At 34.4% G+C, this 25683-nt stretch overlaps 1 protein-coding gene across 1 annotated transcript in view; it reads left to right on the top strand.

The window, feature by feature from the left end:
- Positions 1–25683, top strand: part of Ppfia2 (PTPRF interacting protein alpha 2) — a 457537-nt gene that overhangs the window by 341287 nt on the left and 90567 nt on the right. The window contains exons 7-9 of the mRNA XM_052165724.1: positions 11786–12007; positions 21688–21834; positions 22964–23098. Coding sequence (XP_052021684.1) covers positions 11786–12007; positions 21688–21834; positions 22964–23098 — 504 coding nt within the window. The remainder of the gene's footprint in view (positions 1–11785; positions 12008–21687; positions 21835–22963; positions 23099–25683) is intronic.

Below are 25683 nucleotides of genomic sequence, written 5' to 3'. Positions count from 1 at the left end.
TGGCAGAAAGTCACCTAAAAAATGTTTAACATCCTTAGTCATCAGGGAAATGCAAATCAAAACAACTCCTGAGATTTCACCTCACACCTGTCAGAATGGCTAAGATGAAAAACAGGAGAAAACAGGTGCTGGTGAGAATGTGGAGAAAAAGGAACACTCCTCCACTGCTGGTGGGTTTGCAAGCTTGTACAACTACTCTGGAAATTAGTCTGGCGTTTCCTCAGAAAACTGGGCATGATACTACCAGAGGACCTCACTATACCACCCTGGGAATATACCCAGAGGATTCCCCAGCATGTAATAAGGACACATGCTCCAAAATGTTCATAGGAGCCCTATTTATAATAGTCAGAAGCTGGAAAGAACCCAGATGTCCCTCAACGGAGGAATGGATACAGAAAATGTAGTATATTTACACTGTGGAATACTACTAAATACTAGCTATTAAAAACAATGAGTTCATGAAATTCTTAGGCAAGGTGGTGGAACTGGAGAATGTCATCCTGAGTGAGGTAACCCAATTACAAAAGAACTCACGTGGTATTCACTCACTGATAAGTGGATATTAGTCCAGAAGCTCGAAATACTCAAGACACAATTCACAGATCAAATGATGCCCAAGAAGGAAGGAGAGGCCCCTGGTCCTGGAAAGGCTCAGTGCAGCAATTTAGGGGAATACCAGGACAGGGAAGTGGGAAGAGGGTGATTGGAGAACAGGGAGAGGGGAGGAGGCTTATGGGACTTTTAGGGAGCGGGCATCCAGGAAAGGGGAAATCATTTGAAATGTAAATAAAGAATATATCAAATAAAAAAAGAAAAAGTAGTGCATGGCTGGACAGTTGCAATTATTTTTCCATGAAGAAAACAAAAACAAAAACAAAAACAAAAGAAAACATTTAACTCCATCAAAAATGGGGTAACAAAATTCTTACAGTGCCTGGTAGAGTTCCCTTTATTCTTTTTGCAATGGAAAATGTTGAAAAGGTTTTAAGCTTGGAATCTCAATTGCACTATTTTAAATAATTTGCATGACAGGTTAATATATATTGGCTGCTTTTCCATTCTTTAGTAGGTAGATGTTGGTCATGATTGAGGTAATATGACCTGTGTGGACCCAAGTGTTCAACACCCAGAACTTATTGCTTCTTCAAATTTCTTCAAGCTAATAAATGTGTTTTGTTCTTGTTTTCAGAATTGCACATACTTGTTTTTTTTCTAGAGCTGATTATTTTATATGGGAATATTTACAAAATACTTGTACCTTTTCCTGAGTATAGTTTTTAATGCAGAACTGAATTCACAAGGAAGCAGATTCCAAATATTTGATTATTGTATGTGTGACTCTTAAACTTTAGCTAAGGTCCAAAATTTCGACTCATTTGATGATACCTCAAATATCCAAATTCTGGGCCAAGCAATAGATCATTACTTACTCTAATGTGGGCTCTATATCTACCTAAGAAATTAATAAAGTGCTTGTCTTTGCCCATAACAATTTAGCTGATTTCATTGATGGCTATTTAATGCTAAATCAGGTTTCTATGAATACATAATTTTATATTTATATTTTAACCATACACACATTTCTCTGATGGGAATAATATTTTATATAGTTGAAAGATAAATTTGCTTCTCTTTAATTCATGTTTATAGTTTTTACATTTGTCATTAGTCCTTTACACTTACAATTGTTACAACCCTGTTAAGACACAGATGGGAAAAGTTGTTTTGTATTTAACAAAATGAAAATCAACCCAAAGATCCAAATAATAGTAAGCCTGCCAGGAACCTAGTTGATATGTTGGTTCCTGAATTACCTAAGGCTGCAACACATAACCCATTTGGGAGCAAGTTCTACTCATCTAAAACACCAATAATGATACATTTGAGAAAACAGAACCAGTGGACTACTTTAGTTCTTAGTTTAGCATAAAATCATTTCTGAATTCTTGTTAGTAACTTTCTAAACTAAAGTAAAATAAAATAATAAAATATTAACCTTAGTCATTTCCCTTCTTTAGCCTTACAAACTATATATAAGATTTTTAAAAAATTATAGGTGCCTTTTCCATGAAAATCACTTAAAATGTTTATCTCATGATATAATATAGGATAAGGCTACTAATTTTAACTTCTAAGAGTTATGAACATTAATCATGAAAATGATGAACAGAAATGCTTAGTTAAGTTTGATTGAAAATGCTATAATATACTGTAGTGCTACCAATCCAAATGTATTGAATTTAGTGAGTTTACTTACATGGTAGTTTAAATATTAAGAGTATAAAAACGTTAACTACACAACAATTCTTTAGAAGAAACACTACAAGCAAAAACAATCAGGAACAAACTCTTGCTTTTAAACTTGGAAGAAATTTAAGATATTCTAATTTTTATAAATAATTTAAGATCTATTTTGAAACTATGACGATCAATCACACTGTTGTTCATCTTCATGGATCTGAATGACAACACTCAGTATAATTTTTTTCTCTTTAAATTTCAATAATGTTGTGTATTTATAGTACATTTTATTTTTGTCGTTAATTTTACTTTTATTTTCTTTTTTCATATATATATTTTTTTATTTTCTATATTCTTTGTTTACATTCCAAATGCTTTCCCCTTTCCCAGTTCCCCCTCCCCATATGTCCCATAAGTCCTCTTCTCTCCATTCATTCTCCTATCATTCCCCCTCCCTTTTCTCTGTCCTGATACTCCCCTACAATGCTAGATCAAGCCTTTCCAGGATCAGGGCCCTCTTCCTCTTTCTTCATGGGAAACATTTGATATGCTAATTGTATATTCAGTATTCAGAGCTTCTTGGCTAATTAATATCCACTTATCAATGATTGCATTCCATGTATATTCTTTTGTGGTTGGGTTACCTCGCTTACGATGATATTTTCCAGTTCCAACCATTTGCCTAAAAAATTCATGAATTCATTGTTTTTAATTGCTGAGTAGTATTCCATTGTGTAAATATACCACATTTTTTTGCATCCATTCCTCCACTGAGGGACATCTGGTTTCTTTCCAGCTTCTGTCTATTATAAATAAAGCTGCTATGAACATAGTGGAGCATGTGTCCATTATGCATATTGCATATGCAAGGTGGAGCATATGTTCTTATTGCATGCTGAGGAATCTTCTGCGTATATGCCCAGGAGAGGTATAGCAGGGTCCTCCAGAAGTGTCATGTTTAGTTTGCTGAGGAACCACCAGATTTATTTCCATAGTGGTTGTACCATCTTACAATCCCACCAGCAGTGGAGGAGTGGTCCTCTTTCTCCACATCCTCACCATCACCTGCTGTCTTTTGTATTTTTAACCTTAGCCATTCTGACTGCTGTGAGGTAAAATCTCAGGGTTGTTTTGATTTGCATTTCCCTAATGACTAATGATGTTGAGCATTTCTTAAGGTGCTTCTCGGCCATCAGAATTTCTTCAGGTGAAAATTCTTTGTTAAGATCTGTACCCCATTTTTAATAGGGTTATTGGGTTCCCTGGGGTCTAACTTCTTGAGTTCTTTGTATATATTGGATATTACCCCTCTATCAGATGTAGGGTTGGTGAATATCCTTTCCCAATTTGTTGGTTGCCGTTTTGTCCTTTTGACAGTGTCCTTTGCCTTACAGAAACTTTGTAATTTTATGAGATCCCATTTGTCAATTCTTGATCTTAGAGCATAAGCTATTGGTTTTCTGTTCAGGAACGTTCCCCCTGTGCCCATGTCCTCAAGGGTTTTCCCCAGTTTCTTTTCTATTAGTTTCAGTGTGTCTGGTTTTACCTGGAGGTCCTTGATCCACTTGGAGTTGAGCTTAGTACAAGGAGATAAGAATGGATCAATTCGCATTCTCCTGCATGCTGACCTCCAATTGAACCAGCACCATTTGTTGAAAAGGCTATCTTTTTTCCACTGGATGTTTTCTGCTCCTTTGTCAAAAATCAAGTGACCATAGGTGTGTGGATTCATTTCTGGGTCTTCAATTCTATTCCATTGGTCCACTTGCCTGTCACTGTACCAATACCATGCCGTTTTTAACACTATTGCTCTGTAGTATTGCTTGAGGTATGGGATACTGATTCCCCCTGAAGTTCTTTTACTGCTGAGAATAGTTTTAGCTATCCTGGGTTTTTTGTCATTCCAGATGAATTTGAGAATTGCTTTTTCTACCTCTGTAAAGAACTGAGTTGGGATTTTGATGGAGATTGCTTATATTTTAATTATATTTTTTTCCTTCGGCCTCAACTGTCCCCAGATGTTCTAAACTTCATGCTCGAAGAGAAAAAAAATAAACATTGTACACACACACACACACACACACACACAAACACACACTGAGAGAGAGAGAGAGAGAGAGAGAGAGAGAGAGAGAGAGAGAGAGAGAGAGAGAGAGAAATTCTTCTTAGGCAACATTGGTTATTGCATGCAAATATCAGTGCCAGACACAGGATACAGCCCTAAAATTTATTGGTCCAAGTTTTCTGAGAAGTACCCTAAACAATACAGGTAATTGCTTGTGCTCCTATTTGTTCAACATAAATCAAAGCTAAAACAATATTTCTAAATTTATGGATCACTTTAGTTAAAAGACAGGAGGTAAATGAATCTGGAGCTGAGCAGGGAACTCTCCCTGCTGGCTAGCTTTCCTTATCCTGGAAGGTGCTTTGTAGTTGCCAGAGAAGCAAAGTCATCATAGGTCTTAGCAGCACGGGCCCTTTATGCTACAAAACTTACATTGTGAGACTGATGAGTTCCCTGAGGCAATAGTAGCAAAACTTTTTATATGGGGAGCCAGTCATTCTCCTAATTAAATATAAGAGACCTGGTTCAAAGGAGAAACTTTATGCTTCCTACTGCAAACATGTCAAAATTCTTGCCTAGAGAACACAAAGACTCAAGGGGAGATATATTGATGGTGCCTTTCTAAATGTATTCATGTCGTCAGACTAGCCTTTATATTTTAAATATATACACTTTAAATATCTATGTGTATATCCATATTTGTGTTACTGCTGACCTTGGTCAAATATACTTTTCATTGCAGTGAGTAGTGATTAATAAGGAGATACATTACTCTATGAAGTGTTGAGATTAAACAACTCTGAATGTTCAGCTGTGGACAGTCATCTATGTTAATACTGTTTCCCTGTCAGTCTCCAACAGTGTAGGGGAAGAGGGAATAGAGATTAGAAGAGCCAAAAGATGGACAAGAGAGCTGTGAGATGCTATTTTTGTTGTTGTTGTTGTTGCTGTTGCTGTTGTTGTTAGCTACCATAAAAAAATCAAATACATAACATCTGTGGTTACCTACAAAAGACATGTGCAAAATTTAGCCACTAAAAATTTTAGAAATGAAAGAGAAGAGTATTTTAAGGCTTCCCCTTTAGGAGAGGAGAACTTAATGGTATTTGATGGGTCCTGAGGATGGAGAGTCACTTTTCTTTACTTCATAGCAACTGGTAGATTTCCCCATGTTCAGTAGATGACTCCATCACTCATGTATAATTGGGTAGCAATAACTAAACTCAGTCACTAAAAAATAACAAATAAATAAGTGGGTATAAGAAAAAGTATATTTCATGTTTATCAACCAAGACCAGTGGTCATATTTAAAGTAGGAATGATAGAGGACTTGTAATTTGAAACATTTGAAGATAACTAGTTGATACAAAGTTAAAGAAAAAATATTTTGGGGGTTATCATTTTATTACTCTCACTTTCTCAATAATTTATTGCCTTATTATTTCACTTTTGTGCTGTTTTTGTACTTAATGGCTAAGAAGATAAATAACCAATAAAGTAAGCTTTGACCTTGATCTTTGATTCTTAGTCCCATCTAAATATTGATACCTAAGAAGAAGATTTGTAAAACAATTACAAATGAACTGCGTCAATATTTTCTCATTCAGTTCTTCAAAGTGTTCTAGAATTTACAGATGATGAATGAAAGTTTATTTCTGCTCTGATTAAACTCTAGATTTATAAAAAGCAAAATGAACACATTTAATGGTATAAAATAGACTTAAGGAGACAATGCAGAACTGAAAATAACAGCTCTTGATTATATGGTAAAGAACCTTAAATAACAAATAAAGCATGGTGTATGTTGAATAAATTTTAAATTAATGAGCATTTCCAATGTTTAAAAGGAAAGAAAAAGAAAAGAAGGCAGAATAAAAAATTAAAATAAAACAATATTGTTGACAGTCCTAAAACCTACTCAAGTTATGACTTATAACCTTAACGTCTTTGTGTCTGTAGTCAGGAAATTATTTCAGCTTCCTTGCACACACTTGTTTACATGGTTTGCTTGTATCCAGACTCAATAAAGAACACATTATGTTATTGCCAAGCAGAAGTCTTGTTCATATAAGGTCCTTCCTTTGTATCTGGCAACATACAAATAGAGGTGAAATTTTGATGGTTTATTGAAATAGTAGATAAGTGAAATGAAGAAAGAATGGAGAGAAATAGGCTGGCATGGCTTTTGGTAGCCATTTTTTTTATTTTCTATATTCTTTGTTTACATTCCAAATGTTTTCCCCTTTCCCGGTTCCCCCCTCCCCATCGGTCTCATAAGCCCTCTTCCCTCCGCCAATTTCCCAATCACCCCCTCCCACTTCTCTATCCTGGTAATCCCCTACAATGCTGGATCAAGTCTTTCCAGAACCAGGCCCTCTCCTTCCTCCTTCTTGGGAATCATTTGATATGCTAATTGTGTCTTGAGAATTCCAATTTTGGAACCAAAACATCAAGTGGGAAAACTTCATTTCTTGATGTTTTAATGTATCAACCAAACTAATTTGCCCTTTATGCATCACTTTCCATTCTGCATCTGATATAATTAGTGCACAGTAAATAACTAACTTACATCGTTATAATTGTGTCTAGCACATGATGAGAACTTAAGGAATTTGAACAACATAGAAATACTGATTTGAACTCACACTTGGAGAGAGAATCATTAGAGATTATTCTGGGGGGATTGAAGGTCATATTGCTATTGTAATCAGTATACAGTCTTATTTGATGTTTTGGATGTAAATGACAGCTCAAGAATTTAGCATATTACCTAGTCCTTCACGATCCCTAGGAAGAAACAGTAATGTTTATAGGTCACTCCAGTGCTTGAAGCCTTCCAAAATCTCTCCTTGTACTAATTCTACACTTGATCTTAACCGAAAGGCCAAGAAACGATCTGTGTGCTAATTCTTAGAATCTATTTATGTCAGTCACTCATATTTTTGTTGGATTATAGAATAGTATATTTAATATTTCATTCAGGTAACCTCTTTATATTAATGCATTATTGATTTATGCTAACTACATCATGCACCTACATTTTCATTACTCTTCTCATTCTTTTTATGCCTATCCTTCAGTGACTATTATCCTTCACACTGAAAATGTTGCTTGTAGAGGAATGATTGCGGAATAACTCTCTTAGAAGTTATTGTTCTGTTCTTAGAAGAAGGTAACTGTGAACTCTTGCATTCATTATGAGTTATGAATTATTAGAATAGTCCACTCATGAGCAACAGAGAGATGGACTTCAGGGAAGTCTAGTACCATTTGCTAGCTGTGTAGTATCTGTGATAGTTTTACCAGGTTTTAAATTGTAATAATAGTATCTTTGAACTGTGAAAAAATACAGACCATTACCATCAAAATGCACTTGCTTTAAAAAAGTTTGTGCATGTGTCACAAGAGTTAAAAGCTTTTTCTTTATTGTTAAATTGTAGCCCCAGAGGCAACCAAGAGCCACAGAGATTTGTGAGGCAGATGTGGATTTGTGACCTTGTAACTCATGCCTCAGGCTCAGATCCACTGCGGTAGCCAATGGGCAGGGAGAACATGACAGTTGGTTTAGAAGAGAGCTATTTTCTGTTTCTAGTGATGCTAAGAAGGAACAAAATTGCACATGTGAGGAGCACACATTTACATTTTTATTCAAATGTTTCCTAATTTATGGAGGGTTGGAACACACTCATGCTGTTAAGGAAGCATCACAGCAGAACAAATTGTGCTGCTTTGCTCTTCCCAGACCTTCCTGTTTCTGCTTGGTTGAGATCTTTCCCTATTTGAAAATAATCTCCTCCCAGTTTCTGTACTAATCTAGGCAGAGTACGTGAACTTAGCTTCTAAGGGACAAAATTTCGTATTTCCTTGCCTTCCTTTCTTCCAATACCTTCCCTTCCATTCCTTTTTCTAATCCACCCTTCCTTCTGTTGTTTTCTCTTTCTTCCTCCCTCTTTTCTTTCTTTGCCTTGTGATTTATTCCCTTTGTCATTTCTTCCTCTTTCCTTTCTCCCTTTTCTTGTTTCCTCCCCCATCTCTCGCTCTCTCCTTCCCTCCATCTTTTGCCCCCTTCTTTTCTTTCTATTGATAGGCCATCCCTTGCTTGTGTACAATATTCATGACTGAATTCAGGTCCTTGTAAATACATGGTAGGTGTTTTTCATCAAAGCCTACATCCCAATTATTTCACCTTATTAATTGAAAAATAATTCATGTGTGTTCATTCATGATAATTCACTAATTCCTCTCTGGTTATCTACTCCACTTGAAATTTTTAGCTGCTACTCACATGTACAATAGATAGATCACTCAAACATGTTTCTTTCATCTAACTGATACATTGCATTTTTTTTTTGGTTAATGTATTCCTTTTCAAATGATTTGTCCTTTCATTATATCACTCTATTATACTTTGTTACCTGTATTTGACTCTGTATACACATGAAATAGTGCAAAAAACTAAACTAAGATTATGCTGTTACTGATTTTTCTGGTTCATAATATTTACAATCTCCTCCAAGTTCAATCATGGTACATAAAATGAAAGTTTCTTTGTTGTAATGTGAGACACTATTCTATTGGCATATTTACCACATTTTCTCCTCCACCTGATCAGTTAGGAAGCATTTTGATGTCATGTATTCACTATTATGAATAATACTACATTGAATAACAAGGTAGAGATGGCATAGTAAAATATTCCTTTGGATACCCTGAGACTTGAGCTTGTTAGATTACATGTAATTCTATTTTCTTATATTTATATCATCACTTTCCATAATGACTATAATTTATATTCACTTAATGTAAATTCTTGCCAACATATGCTGTCCTCTAATGTTTGTATAACAGGCATTAGAATAATGAGATAATATTTCATTGTGGTTTTAGTTTCTATCTCCCTTTATGATTTCTAATGTTGACCCTATTTTCATAAATCTGGTCATATGTAACTCTTATTTTAAGAAAATATATAAGAAAAAAAGAAAAAAGAAAAAAAATGAAAAAAAATCCAAGATGGATTCCAAAATGAATTATTGCTTAAAATAAACTTTCTCATCTTCATAGAAATAGAATACTGGGTAAAATGAAAAAGAAAAAGAAATGTCTGTCGAGATCCTTTAAAGATTTCTTCATATGTTTTTGTTTAGTCTTGTTGTTACTGAGTTCTCTGTTTTCTTTAAAGAGTTTGAGTATTAGTTTGTAAAAAAACTTTTAAAACATAGATTACCCTACATTCTAGATCTATTTTCCATAATGTGAAAATAACTTTTTCAAAATATTTGACCATTTTCTGCTCCCTCTACTGTGGATTGTGCATATATAATGTTTAAGTTTTAGTAATGCAGAAATCATAATTTCAGAGGTATATAAATTATGTTATTTCAACAAAATTGTAAATGTTATTTGTATGAGTGTCATGAAAACTAAAATCTGCAATTTTGGTGTCTCATTCGTCGCTCTATAAAACTACATTGGGAGAAGAATAGAGTACTGGGTAAAGAAGGAAATATTGGGAGGGCCTACTGTCATTAAAAGTTCCACGACAAGCCATATGTAAATCTACCACTGTAGAAGGTTTCTAAAATTTATAAATATATGAAAGAATTTTAAATGTAGTCTCTATAGGATGGGGAAGACCATGCTTCATTTAGACATCTAGAACCACCAAGAACTCATGGTGCTAGTAATGGATTATATCTTGTTGACTAGTTGGCTAAAGTTATCCTAAGATTGCCCAAACATCATTGACAATTGTCAGCACTTTTGGTTACCATCTACAGACTGATGGTTATGCCCTGTTGCTGAAAATTTTATGTACTTATGTTATACAACATGACAAAAAGTTGGTGCCCAGCATGAAGTGTAACCTCTTGTGACTTGTTTCCATGGTTCTGGAATGTACTTTGCACGCTACAGGAGGAGAAAAGTATCATCAAATAATACACAGCTAAAAATCCTGAAACCTATAAGAATCTGACTACAAGATATTCTGTTACAATAATGGAACAAAAGTTGTGGAAATAACCACACAATATTTGATTGATTTAGGCCCATTGTATGAGATGGAATCAAACCTAATATTGACAAAGTCAAGAACCTGAAACTACATAAGTCATGGTCCCTAAGGGAAAACCTAATACCATTATTTTGCTGAAAATATCAATAAAGTAGCTCCTAATGACATATTACTATTTGAATTAATCATTTCACCACACAGCCCTCATTAGAGACACGACTTTTTTTTTTATAGTAGATGCTAAAACAGATGCCCACAATTGGACATTATATGTAAAGTTAAAGAGTTTGATACATTCAAACCGAAATGGGATTTCTTTATCAACTGGTCCCATTTTCAGTTGTGGGGAATCTATGTGGGAGAGGAAGGAGAAATATTGTGAGAGCCAGAAGTATTTAATTACTCAAAGGAAAAGACACCATCCATCTATAACAGGACTGATACACACATGAACTCATAGCGACTATAATGTAACATACATGATGCCCATATTCAAACCAGATAATAATCTCAGCATTGAGAAGGTGAAGTGGAAACATAGTTCCATCCTTAAACAAGAAGCTCCTTGTCATTGACACCTTCTGGGAAAGGGAAAATCGATTTCTCTAATGGAGTGACACTGGATATATCAACTACACTCTAACGTGGGCCTTATGCCTAGGAGAAGTTGGCCAGCATAAGGAGATTGGAGGTTTTTAAGAGTTGGATGTGTTTGGAGGTGGGAGTATCTGGGAATATTTTGTGAAAGGGAAAGAACATGATCCAGATAAACTGTTTAAAGTATTTAAAATATTTTATTTAAAACATAAGTGAAATAAAGCCTGTGAAGTTCAAATTAATTTAGATCAAAAATAAAAATATTACATGGCTTATATGCCTATCAATTAATTAAAATAATGTGTTATGTGTATCACATATATTTGATCTGTCCTAAATCACATATGATATAACTTTTGCATATAACACATATATAAAATTGTTATGCAAATTCATCTATCACCCTGATTGAAAACTACTGTCTTACTTTCATGTTTTTAAAAATATCTATCTTATTCTCTCTCTCTCTCTCTCTCTCTCTCTCTCTCTCTCTCTCTCTCTCTCTCTCTGTGTGTGTGTGTGTGTGTGTGTGTCTGTGTGTGTGTGTGTGTGTATGTGCAGGCTCCTGTGTAGTCCAGAGGGAGGCATAAGATTCCCTGGAACTAAGATTATATGGGGCTATAAGCAGAACTGTTTCAGGTCCTCTTGAAGAGCAGAACTGTTCATCAGTCTCTCCGGCTCCTCATGACAATTTTCTTTATTATTTTCAGATTTATGAAAAGCATAGTTTCTCACCAACACAAGTTTGTTTCAGAATTCTTATTTCTCATTGTGAAGACTTCTTAGTTTCCATTTTACCTCTCGTGCTTCGGGTTAAGAATACATAGGATCCTAAATTGTCATGCTTTTGTCTCTTCCTGCAGCGTCTATCCAATGGCTCCATAGATTCGACAGATGACACCAGCCAGATTGTCGAGCTCCAAGAATTGCTTGAAAAGCAAAACTATGAAATGGCCCAAATGAAAGAACGGTTAACAGCTCTCTCTTCCCGGGTGGGAGAAGTGGAGCAAGAAGCAGAGACGGCAAGAAAGGACCTCATTAAAACAGAAGAAATGAACACAAAATATCAAAGGGACATCCGAGAGGTAGGTAGCTCAGAGCAGTCTGTCTTTGCTTCTTAAATGGCTTCCCAAATGTTGCTCTGAGAAGTTCTACCCATGAACTTCCCTAGTGGCCAGTAGTCTTTTCTTCTTGAAGACCATAATTAGGATTGAGATTTTAGTCATGTACCTGCTATGGTTTGCTTATCGATTCTTTAAATATGTATGAATGGAAAGCTTTGGAATCAAGTCTCAGCTCTTCTAAAGTCTTTTGGAAGATGTAAGGATGTTTGAAGGCTCCATAGTTTTAAATTTGAATAAATGTACATGGGGGAAGGAATCATGATTATGTATAATATGGAGTACTCATAAACACTGCTTTAATTTGTCTCTTATTTTGGGTCTGTGAGTGTCTGTGTATGAAGATGATATGCATATGAATACTATAACCTTTCCTTTATGTAGAGTGCATTACATTTTGCTAGGATTAACATAACTTTGTCTACAAAACAGAGAAAAAAGAAAAAAAGAAAGCTTCAGATTTATTAAATGATCTAGGAAAATATGTTATTTATAATATCAAGTATTTTACCTGTTAGAATAAAATTGTAAAATACTTCTTTTCTTCTTTCTTACTCTTAAAACTACAGTTCTTTTCATATCAGAAAATTTTGCTTTTTGACATTTTACATTTCTCATTTTTACATTTTCCTATGATGCAAACCTTCATATCTTTCAGGACATTTCTATGTGCCTCACTAGTAAATATAGTTAGCTCATTTGTTGTATCCAAATCTGTTTTTTTTTTCTCTTCTCAAGGATATATTATCATATCTTCCCCTATTGGCCCAGTAAAAGTGTCATAATAAAGCATTATATTGATTTATATTGATTACATATATAGATAGATATAGATATATAGATATAGATATAGATAGATATAGATTATATTGATTTACTGAATAAATGGATAAATTTCCATCCTTTGAAGGACTAGTAAATTTCTACTCTTCTGTTCTTGGAACATTTGTTTTTCTCTGGGCTAGTAATAAGCCAAAATGTCTTTGATGTTCTGTTTACTATTCCCTCCTCTCATAAGTTTTACAGGTTTGTGTTCCTTCTCCTGCCTTCATGTCTTTCCTATCCAGTCTCCCATTGCTTTCTCAAAGTTGATAAAGGTGAATGAATTATACATTCACCACAGGCTCTCAGGTAGTTGCTTCTCTGCTTCCATTTTCTCTCTCCTCACTTTCCCAGAGATTATTTCTAAGCCTCTAACAGGTATCTCAGCAGAAGCAGACTGCCATTGCTTCTTTTACACTCCCCTAACAAACCTTACTATCCAGCAGTTGCATGCATCCAATATTATTGCTTAGTCCTAAATCATAGAAATTCCATGGAATTTCTCTCAGCCCCACTCTGCATTTGATTCTGTGGTAAATCCTACAATCTGCAAATTCAGTAAGTGACTTCTCACTGTCTTCCACAGCTTTCACTAGTCTTAGTCATTCATTACATTTGAAGACGATGTTAAATACTATACGTAGTCTGCTGACTTTGGCTTATGCCTTCTTATATGTTTCTAGCTCACATTATTATTTTTAAATCCTTTAACTGTTGTATATATTCTCCTTGCAATAATATCAGAGCCATTTAAGGTGCTTGATAAATATTTAAAATGTCCTCGAGTTATCCTATCCCACTTGGCTTAACTGAACTTTTGTTTTTTTGTTTTTTTTTTGGTTTTTTTTTTTTTTGGCTTTTTTGAGACAGGGTTTCTCTGTGTAACCCTGGCTGTCCTGGAACTCACTTTGTAGACCTGGCTGGCCTCGAACTCAGAAATCTGCCTGCATCTGCCTCCCAATTGCTGGGATTCCGTGTTCCTAGGCTCCACCTGTTGCTCAAATGCTCTCCTCTGAAATGAGTGCTCCCTAGCCTGGCTTTCTACAGGTACAGTGTCCTCCTTCATATTTCACTTCAATTGTAATACAATACATATCCCTCCTTATTTAAAACATTCCCTCACCAAGTCTTGTCGGTGTGTCTTTTCTATGTACCTACATAACTGTTACGCATTTAACACCAAAATCCTTTGCTGGAGAAATGGTCACTTATCATCCTTTACTAAAATGTGAGATTAGAATGTGCATGGACACAACACTTACCATGAAAGAGAATAGGTGATGTTTTCACTGAAGGTCAGATAACGATACAATTTCGCATAAGGTGAGATTCGTGGATATACATTTCCTCTTCAGGGCTTCCTACAGCCCAAACTTACGTAACATAAAAGGTTTATTAAGGAACATTAGGATGCCTCTCTTTGAAATTGTTATACCATTCCATGAACTTTTGCTCATTCTTTAGTTCTTTATGCTTATAGTTTCAGAGATTTAGTTCTTTTCTTTACATTTTAGCCACCCATCAACTTTATTTTTAGCCATGTCTTGCAGAGTGCAGTATCTCCGGTTCTCCCTTCCTTGATGCACATTTTAAAATAACTCCTTGATAAAAATAGTGCCTAGATATAGGTGACTGAAAATGAGATGAGATGGGAAACATCAACCCTGCATTGCCAGGGATGGTTTCATTGAGAATGTATTTTAACAGGTTAGATCATCCCTAATCATCCCTACTGTAAACAAGCTTTATGCAATATATAATTTTATTTTTAAGGTTCCTAATTCCTAGGTCAGCATGTTTTAAGACTTACGGTAAAGGAACATATTCCAGTATCCACCTCAGAAAGGCAACCAGAAACAAATGTTTTCAGATCCTGGCATCAAAGAGAAGTGTAAGGACTAGGTATAGGTGTAAGAAGTAGGTAGGAAGCTTCATCTTTGACAAGCACTGTGAAGCAGCCGGCAGGCACTCACTCCTCAAACCTAGCTGTCTGCATAAAGCACGACTTTGAGTATACACACACACACACACACACTCATAGACACACAGGAGGGTGACAGAGACAGAGAGGGAGATGGAGATGGATAGGTAAAGCGAGAGGGAGAGAGACTGACAGACAGACAGACAGACAGACATGAAACACAGAGAGACAGAGAAAAGTGGAACAATCTTCCCAGAAGATACTATGTAGAATAAAATACTTCTGAAAGTAGTAATTTTAAAGCCACATGCTTTAGCTCTATCTTCTTACTGTCTCGGACAGAAGTATTAAGCCTACCACAAGTGTACTTTTTGTTCTTTTTCCTCAATTGACAATAATCCCAATGACATTTCAATAATCTCACTAGGAAAGCAACACAAGGTTCATTAAGGAGACATGACTTACTCCTGGCCTATGGACTGCCATCTTTTTTTTTCCAGAGTCTATAAGAAATAAGCACTCTTTCTCTAGAACCTGGAAGAAAGAGAAACAACATGTCCTCAAATTTTGGGCTTTTCTCACTATACTCTACTTCTCCAACCTTCATACCTCTGAGAAGGAAAGTTTCTAAGAAGACCCTACCTTTCACTGAACCCCCTGCAAAAATGGACTAGTAAAACAAACATTTCAAAAGGGAAAAATGTTTCAGACCCAGAGCCAAATTATCAGGCCATCCTTAACCCTTTATTAGCCAACTTTTATCCCCCACAATTCCTGCATTAGCACCTTTGTGATCATTATGAACATCCTTTACAATGCACAAATAGACCCTTAAGTTTCTAACCACTCAAACCTCAGAACAGCATCAAGGGCTTAAAGCTGTGTAATTTTACTATGTCATTCTCATATTCCAACAACATATTTGAAAAGTGTTTTGATTTATCAGTATGTTTTATGAAAAAAATCGTCAAACTGTTACCACGTTTTAACATGGAATTTTAGGTAATCTAAATTACCATTATTCCTGAATCATAGTCACATATGTTTGGCTTCAAGAATGAATTCTCTTATTCGCTTTTAGTTGTGGGTTATGTTTTCCATCTAAATACTCTATCATACACATTTCCAGTCACAATATACTACCAATTCAATAACCAGTATTTTGTCATTTTTCCCCCAAAAGTCAAAATTATGTGAAATCCCTTTCACTTAAACTCAAAAAAATCCTGATTTTGCTTCTTAATTATATTTATAATGTATTGTTAATTTCTTAATACTATGAGAGTTAGATAATTCTTTTTTGCTCTCTCAGAATTGCAGCACAGCATGATGTAAATATAGAACAAGTAAATTCAATTAATTAAAGAAAAACATGGGTGATAGGAGGTGGACAACCATTAAATTACAAATTAAAATATATTTCATTTTGTCTATTAGGAAAATCTAATAAATCTAAACTGACTTATATAATTACATGGAGTCAATAATTTCTGAACACAGTTTATAATTGCTTCATGAAGAATCTTTGAAGTTTCACTTTACCACCTCTTTGCATTAATTTTGTTCTAAAAATAGATGGAGATAGACATGATGCAATTATTCAAAAAAGAAATTGGACACTGTACCTTTATTCTCTATGTTTTAGTCGAGAAGATATCAGCCATATATAGATATTAACATTTGACACTCTCTATAGGAATGAGGAGGGTTAGAATTCTCAGGAAAGTAATTTGGTTACATTTATTTGAGAAAAAAACCAATGTATCTTTATGACTTAGTACTAAACAGCTCTTCTCACATCTGCAAATCAATCAAATCAATGAATCTGTAATTCCTTTTATATTAGTTGAGGCATGAATTATATTTTCAATCTACTACATTATATTACTATAAAACTATATGTATTTATTATAATAAAAACCCAGTTATATATAAACTTTGCTATTTCTCTTTTTGCATAACAGCTTTTAGGAACTAAAGAAAAAGCTTTCTCTTTAGAATCTCTAAATAACACGGAGGAAAAGCTATTTCTATGACTTGTAAGTTCAAATTTTATTTTTGGTAACACAGCCTGCAGTTAAAAATTGAATCACTAAAATGAATCACTGAGTCAAAAATGCAGTTCCAAATCTACATACGCTGACTCCTACAGGGAATGTGTGCAGTAGGTCTGAGCAGCTAAGTGTGGACAGATTGTAATCACTAATACAAAATATCTATTTAATGAGTGTATATTCTACTCTTAGCATTCTACAAAAAACTAAACTACTATATCACCTAACTCCTAGTAATTATGTGGTATTTATTAATAATCTAGAAAAAGAATAGGAAAATTAACCAAAGGACAACATTTATTCACAGGCTGTATCATACCAACTTCCCAGAAAAAAAAAATGACTGTTTTTCACTCCTGAAGATATTGCCTTAAATTTTTGAGAGAAATTTTTATGTGAATGATAAGATTTATAAATTTTCTTTTATCCCTTGAAATTGATGAATATTTCTAGAGGTCTTTATGAAAATTAACACAAAATATAAACTCACTAATCTAAAAATATAAAATAACAAAAATAATTATCATGAATCAACATCTTTTAAACACTAAGAACCATAACTATTTTCTCGGCTTTCTCAAACCTAGTGAAATCCTAGAACAATGATTCTGGATTATGTTTAGCAAAATAATGGATCTCTTTGATTTCATATGTTTTCATTTTAATATTAACATAAATAACTATTCTTTCACTAGTTACTGGAGGTCAGAAAGGATGAAACAAATTAAGGAAGGAGTGAACCCATTTCACAGATGGAAATGAAGTCATCAGATAGAATGATAGTTTCTTTTTTATATATAATTTGCTTCATTTTATTGAAAATAGCTTTTCTTCACTTAATGTATCCTAATTATGGCTTTCCCTCTCTCAACTCCTCCCAGTTCCTTTTCTCCTCCCCTTGCATCCAGATCTACTCTCTATCTCTCGTTAGAATAGAACTGGCTTCTAAGAGATAATAAAATATGATATAACAAAATAAAACAAAACTATCACATTTCTTGTGCTAAACCTAGCCAATTGGTACAAAGTGATTGAGATATAATAACTGTAATTTTAAGAATACTGTGCGGGAATGTGGCATGTATGTGTATGCACATATCTCAGTTCACATGTGGATGTCAGTTGACACCTTTATAGAGATAGTTCTCTCCTTCCATCTTTGTGTGGACTGCAGTCATGCACCTTGGGTTTTCTGGCTTGCCTCTGCTTAGCAAGTGTCTTTACCTGGTCAGCAATTTTTCTGTTTTAGCAACTTTAATTCATTTCCTCACAAAATCCACTAAGGATTTTGACAGGAATTGGTATTTCAACATGATTAGGTTCTCTCCAAAGGCAATAGTGAAAAATACAGTCATTGTTCCTTTGAAGTTCTGGTAATTGTTTCCTGGGCATGGCATTCTTGGCTAAGTGGCAGACTAACTTCAAATTCTGCAATCCTATGTTTCCCATTCTCTATCCCAGGATGCAGTCCTTCACGTTAAGGTCTACTCAAATGCTACCATGTTTCACCTTAACCTGATCATAACTTGAACATCTTATTTGCTTATAAATTTACTTTCATAAATTAAAAGAAAGATACAAATTTGGAAGGAATAGTATGTAACTCAATAAACAGAAATAGGGAGTATATCTGGCCAAGACAGCAAGAGTTTCATGGCTCAGGTTTTACCTTGAAGATAGAAGTAAACAAATGAATTATTTTAATTCAATGGATAATATGATCAAACTAGCATTCAGAGTAGAGTGTTGGTCAATAGAACAGAAAAAAAAGTCAAAAGTATGATAGTAGGTGAGGTTATTCGGTTTTCAAGGATGATCTGTGCCTGTGCTACAAAAGAACAGCTGGCTTCTGTGTGGACAGAGACGCTAAGGGAAGCATGAATTACCATTTTTCAATTAATTGTTACATAAAGATACATTTCCAACAGAAAAAGTTCAAGAGGCTCACAGAAGGGTGGAGCAGAGAGGAGGAAGAGACAGAGACATGGACATAGCTCCCTTACAACCTTTTACCTCTTCTTTTTTTTCATATCATATTTCCTAAATTCTCATTTTCAACCCTTAAAACATTTCCATTGGTACTTTCTCTTTTACTAAAACATAAGTCTTGCTAATTAATATATTTGATACACTATGCACAACTTGATCTTATTTTTTTTTCAATTTTTCCATTGTAATTATACAAAAATCACATTGATTGTAACTATTATTACTTTATGAATAATTTCCACAATGGATCCAATCAGTAGTTTTCTATAATGCTTTCCACTGTGTACAACTATGTTTTTCTAAAGTTTTAGTAGCTAATTCTTATGTTTATTCTGTTACTTGTTTTTAATCCTTGGTTAAATCTTCCCATACTCTAGCATTTTGACAAAAATCCTATAAATTTTCATTAATAACCAGAAGGAGACTGCACTGGTTTGAATTTTATTTCCTGGGAATCATCACTTTTTCCTCGGTCTTCCTTTTCTTGTCTGTAGCACTCTGTGTTGTGGGACTTAGCTCTGTTTGACTCTCAACACGACACAATATAAACTCACCTCAAACTAGCATCTAGAATTTTTAAAAATCATTTAAATGATTTTCTAAACCCTGTTTCCCTGTAAAAATGTCCATTTTGAAGCTGCCCCATTCTTTAGACATAGATCCCAAGAAAGGAAAAAAATCTAGGTGAGAGTATACAAGGATACAAGGATGCTGACTCTTGATTGTGGATGTGATATGGTTAGCTCCTTTATGTCCTGCCTTGACTTCTCTTAAACAGTCAAAAACAACTTAGAATTATAAGCCAGATAAACCTTTCCCACTCCACACTACTGTTTTTCAGGATATTGGTTGAAAGCAACAGAAATGGAATAGGACAACAGTTACCTTAATAATCTAAAAGGGAAAAAGGAGGGATCGAAGTCTCTAAAGGAGAGCCAGAATGCTGAAGGTGATTTTCTTTGGATAAAAGTGGAATAGTTATCCAAGCTGTAAAAAGGAATGTGTAACCTATCATATTTTTAGATGATGGAGAAGAAAGTATTTTCCTTTGTGGGCTTCTATTTCTTTTGGAAATTTGGAAAAAATGGTGCACATTAGGAGTTGCAGATGAGCTCTAGATGCTGGAAAATAGCAAGACTCCCATTCAGAATGGAATGATATGATAAATCCTGATAATAAGGTAAATAAAGGCCTGGCAGTGGTGGTGCACGCCTTTAATCCCAGCACTTGGGAGGCAGAGGCAGGTGGATTTCTGAGTTTGAGGCCAGCCTGGTATACAGAGTGATTTCCAGGACAGCCAAGGCTACACAGAGAAACCCTGTCTCAAAAAACAATAACAACAACAACAACAACAACAACAAACAAAACAAACCAAAAAAACCAATAATGTAAATAAAATCTACAACCATTCCTTAATGCCTTATGCCCCTAAATATATTGTGCTCAATTACAATGATGTTACTTGTGCTCATATTTTCAGAGATGATCATTTGGCTCTGGAAAATAATTGTGGTGCTCATTTTCCTGGGAAAGATCTTTTCTTCTGCTCCCAGATACTCTCAATCACCAACTGTCATTTATGGAGGGTTGAGACCTTGTGGGCTTTGCTCTGTCCACTTCAGCATGGTCTTTGGTGTAATCTTTCCTCAGCTCATATCTGGACAGTCATGATGGGGAGACTTTATAGCTATACTTTCTGACATAACTAGGAGACACAATTTCACAGAAAACTACCTGATCCTCTGGCTCTTTCAAACTTACTGCCCCTTCTCACACAATCTTCACTGAGCCTTAGGTACAGAACTGTTGTGTAGATGTTTTAGGTTGGGCCTGGGTTCCACAAGTCTACATTTTTACCAGTTGTTATGTCTGTAGTTCTTTGTGTCTGCAATAAACAAAAATATCCTTGATGAGGGATGAAAACAACACTTTGTGGGCATTCAAACAGATGTTTATAGATTGTTGGTAGCAATGCTGTTGGATTACTAAATCATTTCTTGTCTATGCTCTTCTCATAACCATGACTTGCCTATCACTCAATAGATGTTTTAAATATCTATTATTTTAATTGTATATGTGATAATTTACCTGAATGTATGTCTATATTCTTTGTGTGAGCAATGAGTTGGGAAGAGCTGGAAAGGATGTTAGATTCTCCTTTCATTCATTACAGATGAATCTTAGATATCTCATTATTACTGAGAACCAAATGTGTTCTCTCTGCAAAGGCAAAATGTGTTTTGGGGCACTAAGCCATCCTTCCAGCCCTCTTATAGATGCCTTATTGAAAGATAGCTGTAGAATGATGGTGACCAATTTAACAATTTCATGATTTTCAACTTTACCCATATTTTTACTTCTATGTACTTTATAGTAAATAAATTTACCTGCCATTTAATTCTACAGCAGGAAGTCTCTTTGTACTCTTCAACATTAGAAAGTTCCAGATTAATCTGTTATAAAAATAAAAAGAACAATTTATGATAAAAATAATGAAAATATGTATGTAAAATTTTGGGTTTAGATTTTCAAGACAGGGATTCCTTCCTTGTTTAGTTCTGCCTGCCCTTGCCCTCTATCTATAGAGCAGTGTTGCCTCAATTTCAGAGATAGGCCTGCCTCTGGCTCCCAGATATTGGATTTACAGGTGTGTGTCACCAGTCCTGGCATACATGGAATTTTTGAAATGCCCTTGAGGAATGTGTCTTTACTTAGTATAAAAAGCTATATAAGTGAATATATATATTCACTTAAGTAAGAAAACTACATAGGTCTAAGACTGTGATTTTCTTTTGTACTTTTTTCTGATGAGGATAAAATCAGAGACTTGCACATGACTTTTACAGTGTTATTTACAGGCCATGGCTCAGAAGGAAGATATGGAAGAACGAATCACAACTCTGGAGAAGCGTTACCTGAGTGCACAGAGAGAATCTACCTCCATTCATGACATGAATGATAAACTAGAAAATGAATTGGCGAACAAGGAAGCCATCTTGCGGCAGGTTCTGTATCTTTGTTTTGAACTGGTTTTGGTCTGCGTATATGTTCTCGCCATTTTCATAAAGCATAAAGTAGGATCATTTTTTAGCAGATGAGTAATTATTGTTTAAAACTTAGGATAGTACTAATGAATCACAATTTTACTTTATAGCTTATTTTTAACAAAATTAAGAAATCACTCATGAAAATAATAATTTTGCAACTACTGAACTTGAATGTTATGAAGCAGGCCATGAGGAGTTTGCTTGCATTATTTCACCTGGTTCTAGATGCCACCTACTTGATTAATTGCAGTCATCCTATTGAGTACTCCGAGGATCAAAGGCATGACTACTTCCCAAGATCACATACATTGTAATTAACAGGCTGAAAGGTCTACTCAGCCCTACAGGAAAAGAAAAGTTGCAGCCCATAAGACAATGGTAGTTATAAACCTTCTTATGGAAATGAAGTTTCAATCAAATATACACTCCTAATTTTTGGCATAGTGTTATTGTGCCTGAAAGCTTGTTAAATAAATATAATTGTCTCTGTCTCAATTATTTGGGAGCTAGCTATGTTAGAGATAAAAATTACCAGTCTTAAATTTTCACTAACACCTAGTGATTTAATTATTCTTTTGGTTGTTTGTGTGTTACAACAGCATAGTGGAGGAATTGAACCAGAGGTCTTATAAGGCACAATCCTAAAAAATCCTACTATTTGTCCTATTTAGAGAACTTGTTCATTTATTCTCTAGAGTGACAACTCCTGTGATACTGTATTTTTTTATCTTATTCCAGTCTAAAACTTTGATTTTCAATATACTTCTTGTTGGGGTGGTGATGGTGATGGTGGTACCCTGCAGTACTAGTACTGAGGTCTATTCTATTTGTCCACATTCATACTCATTGGAAATTTCTTTTCTTTTTGCTGACACTGTCAAGATAGTTGCTATTTTATCATGTAAATATTCAGTAATTAAAATTGACAGCACATGAAATCATGATAACTGTTCACTTAGCACAGTTAAGTACCATAATAGTTGATTTTAAGACTCCAAGAACAGCTGAAGTACAAAGTTCATAAACTTGCTCCAGCTACTCTAATGCCTAACTGTCTTAAATGGTCCCCTTACCATTCCCATTTCAGATGGAAGAGAAAAACAGGCAATTACAAGAGCGTCTTGAACTGGCTGAACAAAAGTTACAGCAGACCATGAGAAAAGCTGAAACGTTACCTGAAGTAGAGGCGGAACTTGCTCAGAGAATTGCAGCCCTAACGAAGGTACTGCACTAGACACATGAGGTCAACCTAAGTGCATTTGCAGAAAGAATTGTTCGTTAAAGTGGGCTCTGTAATCACTCTCTTCAGGCTACATGAAAGTTGTATTAGTTGGACCTGTGCTGTCTTTCTTTCCTAACATTGTTTCCTTATTGTATATAGCTTACTAACCATGACTTGAATGATTGTTACATGAGTAAGAAGATATCCTTTCCTAATTTAAAATGAACAAAAAATGCAAAATCTCATGCTGTTGATACAGTAAATGTTCTATTGTAGCATTTGCACATCATAATAATCATGGCATTAAAATCTCAACAAAGATATATGAAATACAACAAACTAATCAGCTTTATGTAACTGTTTTCAAATCAGTTTGGTTTGCTACTGGAACAATAAGAAGTATAATAACCATTGATTTCAATTATATTGTATGATAGTGAACACTGTTAGAAAAAATAAACTTTAAAATATACCACTGAAAGACATTCAGTCACAAGAAGTACTTTTATAATTGTGCTTTCTTCTGAAAGAAAAATGAAATTGAGAATAATGTTCTGTTGAACTGTTTTTCTGTAGTATGAACTATACATTCTAAAACTGTTTGGTGTTACATATTATAAAAACCATTCAAACAGAGCCATTTGGAACCATGGGGACAAATAGAAATCACATCCAGTTCACTTGAAAAGTACTCCTTTTGTCACTGTATCCTGATTTGTTTTATGTCAGTTGAAAACTCTACACATATTCTAAATGTTCATATGACCGATGTGGTTTTTTCTAAGTTCAGTAGGCTACACAATAAATAGGTACTATAGGTATGTGAACTTGAAGTTCATTTTGATATTACTCATTATGCAAAATAATTGTTTCAGTGGTGCAGAAAGGGACACAAACTCAGTCCTTGGTAGAAAAGCAAAGAAGGAGATAAGCACTTTATTGTGTTCATATATTAAAATGAAGTATTTGTATGAGAAATCAAGTATCACATAGACATAGACAGGCAAGAAAGCACTGAATTACGTGGTGAATTTTGTAGTATTAAGGTAGCATTTGATTAAACAATCGTCTGTTAGGACAAGACTACTACGTTTGCACTCTTCTATACCTGTGGACCATACTAGTTAGTCTCTTTGGTACTTTGGAAAGATAGAGCCTCAAAATTTAGCATGTATGATCAGGTAACTTCAAAATAGATTCTAAGTTACATAAAGCTACCAATGCATGTCAATATTATTATGCTTTTTCTTACAAAGAGTTATTTTAAGTTACTATAATATAGATCAAAACACACACAGTTGCTCTGTTTTAATCTGAGAGATATAAGAAATTTGCATAAAGACTTACCATTGTAAATTTTGCTATTGTGGGAATGGATAAGAAAATAACTTGCAAAAGCAGGGTAGATTAATCATCAGTATTTATATTACTGAAAATGAAGCAAACTTTAGAACTTTTACTAAAGAAACACAGCTTAAGATTTATTAAATCATTGCACAAATTAGACATTGATAGACTTAGAATAAAATATAATTTAAAATGAAATAATTGACTTACATGGCTTTACATTAGTTATAAATCATCTTTTATGATGTAAAAACCCTACAAATTGACTCCATTGCTGCTGCCATTGTTCTTTAAACACTTTAGGACTTTTGTTAGGATGCAGACATGATTCAAACTGGATTATGTACTATAATTATAAAGTATATGATGTAATTGATTACTATGGTGACTAAATTTCCTCTTTATCAGAACTCTCTGAAATTTCAGTATTTAAGAATTCATTTAGCATTCTTTAAAATTCTTCGACAAGTGCATAATTGATTCTTTGCTTCCTATGAATTTGACTTTCATCAGTTAGTTACAAGTACTTTCAGGTGTTTAAGACAGTTTTTATATGATTGGACAGTTGTTTTATCTTGTAAGTTAAAACTGCTAAGATGATATCCCTTAGGTTATGGTGTGTCTGTAGGTTTGTGGATGAATCGGTTCCTCTAAGCACTGTGGCTTCAACCCTCTCCCACTTATTCTTGGATTTTCTCAGAAGGCTCAGAGGAGAACTAAGCAGTATTTCCATTTTATTCTATTTCAATTCACAGTCATTATATCATTATTATCAATGTTCTTTTTTCTAATCTTTGTCTTTCTATCATTCTAAATTACAAAACATCAAATTAGCTTAAGTCTTAGATGTTTTCCTTTGAGCGTTTAAATTATATTTCAGCAACTAATCAAGTATTTAATTTGATGTGTATGTTTGTGTCTTATTTTTACCTATCCTTTTTGTTTCTTTTTGTATTTTCTATTACTAACTATATTCTTCATTATGTATGCATTCACATGATTCCCATAATAATTTCTGGTACTATTTTGCTAAAATCTTAACTCATTTAAAATCTCCTAATATCTATGAGTAAAACCAAGATGAACACCTCAAGGACAAATATCAGATTGATGCATTCCAATCCTGCTGTTATGTCATTGTTGGCTGTCAAAACTGTGCTCTGACAGGTCTAAGGCAACATAACACTGTAATGTTGAGTAAAAACTGGTCCCATTATTGCTTATAGATACTAACTGGA

This window comes from Apodemus sylvaticus, chromosome 20 (assembly GCF_947179515.1).
Source record: "Apodemus sylvaticus chromosome 20, mApoSyl1.1, whole genome shotgun sequence".
In the NCBI taxonomy this organism is placed as follows: domain Eukaryota; kingdom Metazoa; phylum Chordata; class Mammalia; order Rodentia; family Muridae; genus Apodemus; species Apodemus sylvaticus.
Note: the sequence above shows the minus strand (reverse complement) of the source record. Positions and strands in the feature narration are given on the sequence as shown.